General features: G+C 46.8%; 1 protein-coding gene across 4 annotated transcripts; it reads right to left on the reverse strand.

Moving 5' to 3' along the window:
• Positions 1–255: 255 nt before the first annotated feature.
• Positions 256–3,806, reverse strand: LSM10 (LSM10, U7 small nuclear RNA associated). Of its 4 annotated transcripts, none has more exons than XM_014560579.2 (2): positions 3,720–3,806; positions 256–1,687 (listed from the first exon to the last, which is right to left on the reverse strand). In XM_014560579.2, exon 2 carries the CDS (start codon positions 1,662–1,664, stop codon positions 1,293–1,295), a length of 372 nt encoding a protein of 123 aa, XP_014416065.1. In that variant the 5' UTR covers positions 1,665–1,687; positions 3,720–3,806; the 3' UTR covers positions 256–1,292. The 4 variants fall into 4 exon arrangements, with proteins under 4 accessions (XP_014416065.1, XP_032351865.1, XP_014416064.1 ...); XM_032495974.1 differs by lacking the exon at positions 3,720–3,806 and adding an exon at positions 3,266–3,687; XM_014560578.2 differs by lacking the exon at positions 3,720–3,806 and adding an exon at positions 3,261–3,685.
• Positions 3,807–10,190: the final 6,384 nt, after the last annotated feature.

The raw sequence follows: 10,190 nt of genomic DNA on the forward strand, positions 1-10,190 counted from the left end.
GACTTATGGTGGGTGGGTAGGTGGGTGTAAATAATGCAGATTCTAGGGTTCCAGATTCTGTTTCAAATCTGGGGTGAGGGGCAGCCAGGAAGGCAGCTCTTCTAGACACATCCCTGTTGGCTTTGATGAGGTGGTCCAAGGAAAACACTCGGACAGACTGGGCTAGAACATGAATGCAATGACCTTGGGCTGCTGATGCCCAGATGAACACTCCTCTCCAATTTCCCTCAGGAAATGACTACCTCCTACAGGAGATTACAAGCCCCTCTCAGGAAGGGGCCAAATTTTATTGGACAGTGTGTGCTCAGCAGGAGGCCTGGCGCACAGCAGCTGTTCTGTGGATTCTGCTTGATGAAGACAAACTCTCTGGTCCCACAGGACAGAGCCGCTTGTACTGAGGTGGTTGCTTGCCTTGGCAGGGCTGGTATGGCTGCAGAGCAGCTACAACAAAGACTTAGGTTCCAACCCTGAGAACCCCTTCTTCCCTGAGGACCCGACGACTCTCAGAAGCAGAGCCAGATTTCTTGCCGTTGGCTGAGCCCCCACATTTGAGGAGACGGCCTGGGATTACTCCATCTCTCCACCTCAGAAAGGAGCAAGGAGACTAACATCCTCTTCAACAGGAAATCTGAACAGAAAAGCCACTTTCCCCCCGACCAGACTGAAGGCCTCATCCACATTCTCAAACTTTGCTGCATATTAGTATCACTTGGGAAACTTAAGCGATTCCCACTGCCCAGGCAACACCTCATACCAATTAAATCTGTGAGAGTGGGACAGGTGATTCCAATGTGCAGGCAAACTTGGGACCCAGGACCCGGGAACACAGGACCAACAGGGAGCCCAGCACTTAGGGGAAAGCATGAGGCATGGGCTTGTTTACATCCCTGTTTCGTTTCGTGAGAAAACAAACATGATTGCAAGAGAAACAGGGATGCTCAAGGGTGGCTCAGGCCGAGCACATTTAATAATCCTCACTGGGAGAGGGCTGAAAACGATTTGACAGATTCCCTAAATCAATAGGTCAGAGATTCAGATAAATAATGATCAAAGGGGAGGATTGTCACCTACCCCAAGGCCACAGACAGTTAACTAGAATACTAGGCCCCAGGGTGAGTCCGGGAAGGGGGACTCCGTGAAAGGCAGCTGTGATGGGTGATGTCTATCAGACATCAGTTTCTGGGCTGGCCCTGCTCCCTTCCCAGGTTCTGGGCGGGGAGGGAGAGCAGGCTTTGGCTCAGTAGAACTCTGGAGGAACCTGAGTGGGCCTAGGGTGGGCTGAGGGGACAGGCTCACTTATAGTTTTTGGAAGGAAATTCCCGCCGGCCTTGACCCTTGCCGCCAAAGTTGCGCACCCGATGGATGAGCTGCAGCTGCTGCTCGATGGTCGCGGTGATGTTCACGTCGTCTGGGATGTGGACGTAACGGACATTCCGGCCTGTCACAAAGAGGTCATCCAGCTCGACCTGATGTCCCCAGCGGTCTGTGTAGGTGACCTGGGCCAGGCGGATGTTCATGAAAGCATCGACGTTGTCTATGCGTCCACGGGCCACGCTCTCATCTCGCAGGTCCACGGTGGTGACCTGGCCCTGGAGGCCCTGCAGCAGGATGATCAGGCTGTTCTCAGAGATGGTCCGCTCCTTTACTGAGTGGCTCACCGCCATTCTTTCACTCCACGGGCTGTTCGCTGTGGGAGAGGCAAACGCACAGAGCTGTAGCAGGCTAGAGGGTGTAGTTGCCAACTCACCTCCACCAGGTTTTAGCACAAGATCCCCAGCCTGGACTTACCCAAGTCTGTCCACCTCCCCAGTATTTGTGTCTATGGAGTACCCTTAGGTGTTCCATGTACACACCTCATAGAATCCTTATACCACCTTGCATGGCAAGGATTACTTAGACTCATTTTTTTATAAATGAGGAAAATATGGCCAGGAGAGAGGTTAAGTATCTTGCCCAAGGTCACACCCAAGGAGGTGCTGGGATTCAAATCCATGGCTTTCCGACTCCAAACCCCACACCAGTGATTCTGAACCCTCACTGTATGTTAGAATCACCTGTTGAGTTTTCACCTGGCCGCCACACCCCAGAGGTTCTGATTCATTTGGTCAGGGGTGGGGCCCAGGTATCCTAGTTTTCTAAAAGCTCCCCAGGTAATTCTAATGTGCATATGAGTTTGAGAACCACTGCTCTAAAATTTAGCACCATGGCTACTCAAAGTATGGTCTGTGGACTAGCAGTCCACCCAAGAACTTGTTAGAAATGCGGAATCTCCAGTCTTTCCCCAGACCTTCTGAAAGAATTGGCATTTTAACGTGACCCCTAGGTGAATCACCAGTTCTCAAACACTAGAGTGCATCAGAATCACCTGAAGGATGTGTTAAGACAGATTGCTGGGCTCCACTCCCAGTTTCTAACTTAGTCAGTCTGAGGTGAGGCCCAAGAATGTGCATTTCTAACATGTTCTCCTTTAATACTGATGCTGCTGGTCTGGGGCCCACTGAGAACAACTGATCTACACGATGCTGCCGCCATATAAGTAGAAACTTAGATAACTGATTGAAAAAAAGAAATGGTAGCACGTACAGCATATAGGTTTTGAAGGCAGAGAAACCTAGGTTGGAATCCCCACTCCATTCACACTGTAAACCTAGGACAGTTACTTAATGTCTGTGAGTCTGTTTCACGTCTATTAAACCATGGGCTACCCGAGGCTAACAGACTCTCTTCACATTGAATGTATTTTCTTTTGCCTTTGACATGCCCTGCTACTGTATTAATGGAACTGTCTTATTTATGCCATTTTCAGACCCTGATTGGAAAGTGGTAGAACTTTTTCTTTCCTTAAGACCTCATTCAGAATCCCAACAGGGCTGTGCAGGGTGGCATTACGTGAGGCAAGCGACCCACAGAGGCTGGAGGCTGGGCCATTAGACTCTAACAACCCCACCCGAACTTGACCAGGAGTCTGTGCCCAAGCAAGGGTTTGGGGCAGCATAGCGACTTCAAAGCGGAGGCCGGGGCTCGAGGACGAGCGCGGCCACTTCCCTGGAGGGGTGACCTGGAGCAAGCCACTTGGCTTTTTCAGGCCTGTCAGCCCATCGCTGAGATGGGGAAGGTGACGACCCTTTACTCACAGAGCGTGGGAGTGAGTCTGGGAGAGAAACTACTCTCTGCAATCGGGAGGAAAACGCTTCCCTTTCTCCCGCCGCCTCCGGGGTTCCGGGTTCCCCTGCGCTCCACCCCCGGCTCTCCGCACCCACCGCGCCGGTTCCTTCCGCTGTACCGCTCCGCGTCGTCGACTAGGCTAGCGGGTGCCTAGCGGGGCGGACTCCCTCCCGCGGTGGGACTGAGAAGCCATGGCAACCGCGGGGCCGCTCGGTCCTCCCGGAGCATAGAGAGCGTGGCCGCGCGCAGGGTCCGCGCCACCGCGGAGCCCGGAACTACAATCCCCAGAGTGCCTCGCGGGCGCGCGGCTCGCGCTCCTGCAGCCCCCGGCCTACGTCATTGGATGCTCTCGTTCTTTGTAGTCATTGTTTCATTCCGCAAATCCTGTCGTCCCTCCTCCGCGCGGGGATTAGTTCCAGGCCCCCGGCGAATACCGAAACCCAAGGATGCTCAAGTCTCTTCTACAAAATGGCATCGTAGGGCAGGTTCCGCGTTCGCGGATAAGGGGGGCCGGCAGTATTCATTGAACCTTCACCGTGTGTCAGGCGCCTTACCTGGCTCCGGACATAGAACGATGACCAAGGAGACAAGCTGACCAACTGACGACCTGACCTTTAAAATCTACTTGGTGGGCGGGGCGGGGCGGGGAGGGTGAGTCATCTGTAAGAAAACAAACAAAATTATGATAACATTCCTTCGGAGAATTAAAACAGGGCGATGTTATAGTGACTGGATGGTCGGGGATGTCCCGAAAAGGTGACATTTGACATTTGAGCTGAGGTGAATGACTTGAAGCCAAGCTTGTGCAAACTAGGAGAGGATTGCTGCAATTAGAGGGAACAGTCTGTGTAAACTTGCTGGTGGAAATGAGCTGGACAATTTGGAAAAACGGAAAGGCCAGTAAGACTGGGGAGAGGTGTGACAAGAGGTGAGAGAGGAGGGCAAGAGCCAGTGTATTTAGGGTTTTGTGAACCAAGGTAAGGAATTTGGATTTCTTGTTGAGGAGTGCAGGCCCTGAGGGCTGTGCCTGGGTTTAAATCTGCTCCTCTTAACTGTATGTCTTTATATAAGTTAATATCCTCTCTGTGCCTTGGTTTCCTCATCTGTGACTAGATGTGCAATGATAGGCTATCAAAGGAGAGTGACACGATCTAATTTGTATTTTTAAAAAGCCACTCTGTATAGTCTTGGAAAAACTGCTTATCTTCTCTCAGCCTCAGTTTCATTAGGAACACGCACACAACATAATGTCTAACTCAGAGAATTATTTTAAGTTTCGAGTGACCTTAATTAATGTGTGAAAGCACCCAGCACCCAGCAGCAGCTCAAAAAGAGTTAGGCTTGTTTCATTCCTTTATTCTCTCATTCATTCATCTTCATCTCCCCCAGGAACCTTCCCTTTTTACTAGTCATCACAGCTGGTCTCTTCTTATCTTGAAAGCAGAAGCCATCTTTCTCCTCCATGCAAGTTACTCTCGTTCTCCTACCTTCCACCATGGAACTCCTCAGAAGAGACCTCTGTGTCAGTGGTTCTCCAATTGTAGTCCCTTTTCCAACCTCACACTTGTGTGAGACTGGATTTTCTTCATGTACTTCAACCAAAATAACCTATCTCAATGGACTGAATGCAGAAGCAGACGTTGAGAATCCAGCTGTCTTCTATTATGGCAGACATTAAAGAGATTTGCAGAAATGTAAACATCACTCTTCTCACCAAAGTTTTTCTTTTGGAAAATAGAGTTATTTAAAAATAAATATATTATGTTAATAGGTCTGTTCTTGTTATTTTAAAAGCAAATACATATTAAAATTTCAAGTTCATCTATATGTGATTATCAAAAATATACATCCCATATAAACAAGCACTTTTGAGGGTTTTCAGTAACTTTTAAGAGTAGAAAAGAGTCCTGGGACTGAAAGTTTGAGAGCTGCTGCTCTATCCTGAGAGCTTTCACCTACGCAGGCATCTCATTGCAATCTGGTTTCTTCTCAAGACTGCTTTGAGTTTTACTCCCACTAACTTCTCTGGCAGGGGTTGCTAATCTCCTTTCTTAGTCCTCACTTCCTAGATCCTTCTCAGTGCTTGACTGCATTGACCATTCTCCTTCTCAGTGTTTTTTTCCCCCCCCACTGGGGCTTTGTATCACTTGGTTCCACCTATTTTCTGATTGTTTCTTCTCCATTGCTCTCTTTTTAAAATCCCATTTCATTCTGCTCCCTAAACATGTGTGTTTTTTCTGGGCCTGTATTCCTTGCCTCACCCTCTACATGGTCACCTCTTTGCTGTCTGCTACCACGTGCTGATGTCTCGGTCTCCAGCCCAGACTGCTCCACAGACCTCCATTTCCCAACTGTGTCGCTTATTCCCACATATCTCACTGGTACTTGAAACTCAGCATGTCTAAAAGTTCATCAAGTCCTTCCCAAATGAATTGCTGCTCTGAATTTTTTTTTTAAACCTCTGTAGTTGCTACCACCGTTTTTCAGCTACCCAAGCTGGACCCCTTGAATCAACTTGACAACTTCTAAAAATTTCTTGATTCCCTCATGTCTGTCATAGTCACTGAGCGCTGCAAATTCTTTGGAGTTTCCCTCCCACTCTTCATTTGTCTTTTTATTCTGACTGTCACCATTCTAGATGAGACCCCCTTTTTCTCATTTAATTCAGTATAAAAGCCATCTTACTGGTCTTTGTGTCCCAGGATCCTTTGCGAAGAGATACAAAGTACAGTTATGATCTTATTTACCTGCTAAGAAAACTTTCAATTCACTAGCAGGATAAAGGTTCTGATGCTAACATTGATTTGATTCCAACCTACCTTCAGGCAGAATCTCCTTCAGGCTCTCTACCCAAACTTTGCAACCAGTGTTTCTTAAAATGTGGTGTGGGAACCAGTTGCCTTAACGTTAACTGAAATGCTTGTGAAACCCAACCCCACACCTACAGAATCAGAAGTGGAGCCCAGGCATGTGCACATCTAACAATGCACACAAATTGGAGAACCACTGTCCTCCTTTCTAGTCAGCCTCAGCCCCTCAGCAACCCCCAGACAAGCCCTGCACTCTTGTCTGTGCCTGTGCTAGCCTGCTCCATCTGCCTGGGCTCCTCTCTTGCTTATCTATAGATGTTAAGCCTAATCCCTCGTTCAAAGGCTGGCTCCACTGCTGTGTCTTTCTGAAGTCTTCACTGATTACCCTGATTGGGAGTGATGCCTACAGCATGTTGCTTGCTGTATGTTTGCTCGTAGCATGCAGATTCGCCATAGTTATTTCTCGTAAATCTTAACCTCTCCTACTAGCCTCTTGGGTGTTGAGACAGGGAGAAGGCCTTCAGAGGCCAAAATGCTTCATACTGCAAACTGCAGTTGCATGAGGAACACTGGTTTATAAATGTGAGAAGGGGATGGGGATCTGAATGAAGATGATGGCAGTGGAATGGCAAAGAGATGAGTTTTTTTTAATACCTTTATTGTGGTATGATTCCTGTATAGTAAACTACACATATTTCAGATGTACAATTTGATGAATTTTGATATATGTATACACCAATGAAATCACCACCACAGTGAAGATAGCTAACATTTCCATTACTCCCCGAGAGGTGCAAATTTCAAATTCCCAATTTATCCCTTCTCACCCTCTTCACACCCTGGGATGAGTGCTAAAGACCCTGAAAAGAGCTAATCAGACAACTCATGGACTGATTAAATCTGGAGTGTGGTTTGCAGGAGGAGGAATCAATGATTTAAATTTTTACACCAGGTATCCAGAGAGATGATGGGCTGTTGATAGGAATAAGAGGGTTGAGGGTGGGTCTGGGGGTCATGCCTGTGGAGGATCTCTCATTTTTTTCTGGCTACTTAGCCACTGAACTCCTTTCCCCCTGTTTGAGGAAATCTGACCTTCTATGACTTTCAGTGGGAGGTGAAGTTCTGCTTCCCACTACAGATGGTTTTAAGGCCAGATATTGTCTCTGATCCTTGTCAACTACGGCATGGGCTTGTGACCTAAACTCAGGCATTATCAGATTCTAAATCTGGAGCAAGTGACACAAACCAGCAGGAACCACTTAGGCTCCATCCTGGTTTCTGCATCATCCAGTGCCTCAATCCTGGGGTTGTTGCTGCTGGTCCTTCCCTATGCTGCCTACCTCTCCTTGGTTCTGGGCCATTTCCCCATGGTCCTTCAGTCTTCCTGACAACTGTGGGTTGCCTGAATTTCAATAGATTTCTATTCCACTTATGTGGCCAGAATTTTGTTTCCTTTTTTTTTTTTTTGTGCAACCCTAGACTAGTACCAGGCCCACTTGAATTGCGTTCATTTCAGGAGCCTTGAATTTCTCTGTTCCCTTTAGAGGAGCTCTGTTGTGGTTCTGTTTCCACGTATCAGAGGATCATGGAATCCTGAGTGTTAGGATGATTCCCAGGTCACCTGCTCCAACTTACCACCCAGGGTCCAAATCCCCTCTCCAGCAACCCTAGGATGCTCCCCAGTAATCACTGCCTGAGACACCAGTGACCAGCAACTCACTTCTTTGCCAGGTGTTCTACTCTATTGTTAGGAAGTTTTAGGTAACTTCTACCCATCACTTCTGGCTCTTTTCTTTGGAGAACTGTCTTATTTTGTATTATATTTTATTTAAAAAGTTTCTTCATGCCTTTTGAAAGTGAATGTCCTTAAATCTGGAGAAAACTCCAATTCAGAAAGATACATGCACCCCGGTGTTCACAACAGCACTATTTACAATAGCCAAGACATGGAAGCAAAGTAAATGCCCATCAACAGATGAATGGATAAAGAAGATGTGGTATGTGCATATATATATATATATGAGTATTACTCAGCCATAAGACAGAATGAAATAATGCCATTTACAACAACATGGATGGACCTAGAAATCATCATACTAAGTGAAATAAGTCAGAAAGACAAATATCATATGATATCACTTATCTGTGGAATCTTAAAAAAGACACAAGTGAACTTATTTACAAAACAGATATAGACTCACAGACATAGAAAACAAACTTATGATTACCAAAAGGGAAAAGGGGGGAGGGAAAAATTAAGAGTTTGGGATGAACAGATATACACCGCTATGTATAAAATAGATAAACAAGGTTCTACTGTATAGCACAGGGAACTATATTCAATAGCTTGGAGTAACCTATAATGAAAAAGAATATATATATATATACACACAAGTGAATCACTATGCTGTACAATAGAAACTAACACAACATTGTAAATCAACTATATCTCAATTAAAAGAAAACCCAAAACAACAACAAAACCAACAAAGAAAGTGAATAAATGAAAATGACATCAGTGTTAGACACTAAGTGTGAGGTGATGAAATAGGGAAAGTGAGTCTGCAGCCCAAGTTAAGGTGGAGGGCAGAATACAGAGATTTGTGAATTAACAGTAATGACCTCTCTGAAAAAAAAGATGCAAAACAATTTGTGGAAGAATGCAAACTGAGCACTGCAGGGCTCATAAAACATTTGGTCAGCACTGGGGTGAGAGTAAGGGATAGGGTGAGTGTGAGAAACGGAGTGAGAGAGAAAGATGAGGTAAGAGTGAAGATGGGGCAGGGAGGGGGAAGCCTCCAGCAATGGCCCTGATATTCTGACAGACTTTTAAAAATGGCAACATCAACATCTATATCATATAGGGAGATCCTCAATCAGAAACCGCTGAGGGAGAGATGGGACGTGTGGTCAGAAATTAGTAGGACTGGAGCCCCCCAAGGCCAAAGGGTGGGAGAGTTTTAAGAAGAAAAGGGTGTTTAGCAGGACCAAGGAGAATGGGGCACAGAGAAGGCAGTTGGGTCCAGCAAAGTTGGGGGCTGGAGAAGGGACATTGTAGTGACAGGAGCTGCAGGGAACAGGAGGGAGGAGGGTGAGGTCTGGAAGCCTGGAGGGCTGCTAAGCGAGTGGAGGCAGCCCTGGAGGAGCAGAGGCCAGCCTCTGGGGGGGTGGGTCAGACAGCCTGAGCTGCTGTTGGGTGAACATCTGAGGTGTGGAAAGAGAGCCGTGTAGGGACTGAAGAGATAAATGATGTGCCAAGGGAGAGCGGAGAGACGGGGAGAGCACACGACACAGGCACTGTCTTCTCAATTGTAACTGAACTGAGAGGTCTTTGGGACATCCAGAGAGCCCGAGTCAAGCGTCCTTGGCCCTCACAGGAACTTCCCCTTGAATACCTGAAAAACGTCAGCCCTGACATTTCATAAGGAAGTTGGGGAGTTTTATAAAGAGAAAGGAGGGTGGAATGATCTGAGGCAAACATGGTCTAGGATTCAGGAATCCTGGGTCTGTCCCCAGCTCTCCTGGGACTGTGCTAGAAATGTGGCCTCAGTAGGCCTAATGCGATTGGGATTCCATGTGGTTTGGGGAACAAAAAGAGAAGGTAATACTATTTTTTGTCAGCAGAGGAACCACCAGCCAGAAACAAAAAGCATACAGAGTATGTGTGTGTATGTGGGGTGGTGGTGGGGTTAAGGTAATCAAACACTCCAGCATAATTTCCATTGGCCCTTGGAAGGCATCTTGACATTCTCATTTGAAAAGGGGTGGGTTATGATCTGAGAATTTACTTCACCCGGAATCATGAAGCTGGGCAGGGAGATTCACTGTGAAGGGGGTTCCCTAGTCCAATCCTTGAAAACACTTCCTTTCACTTCCTCAACTGTCAGCTGTCCAAGAATTTAGTGGCTGAAGAGGAGTTTTCCAGGGCATCACTTAAAGGGAGGAAGGGTAGGTAAAGGTTGTATTAGTTTTCAGATTTTAATTTGGTTCTTTACAATTAGGTATTATGATATATATATATTTTTTTCTCTAAAATTTGTATTTCTCTCTGTGGTTTCCTGTGGCTTGAGTTGGTCTCCATGGATGTAAATCAGAGTGATAAGCCAGGTGGAAGAGGACGAGGGAATCTGACCCTGTCCAGACTCGGGGATCTCCAGGATCTGGTGCTGAGGCTCGAGTTTGGTTTTTACCTACCAGGATCTGGATCTGAGGGAA

The sequence above is a fragment of the Camelus ferus genome, chromosome 13 (genome assembly GCF_009834535.1).
Source record: "Camelus ferus isolate YT-003-E chromosome 13, BCGSAC_Cfer_1.0, whole genome shotgun sequence".
Classification (NCBI taxonomy): domain Eukaryota; kingdom Metazoa; phylum Chordata; class Mammalia; order Artiodactyla; family Camelidae; genus Camelus; species Camelus ferus.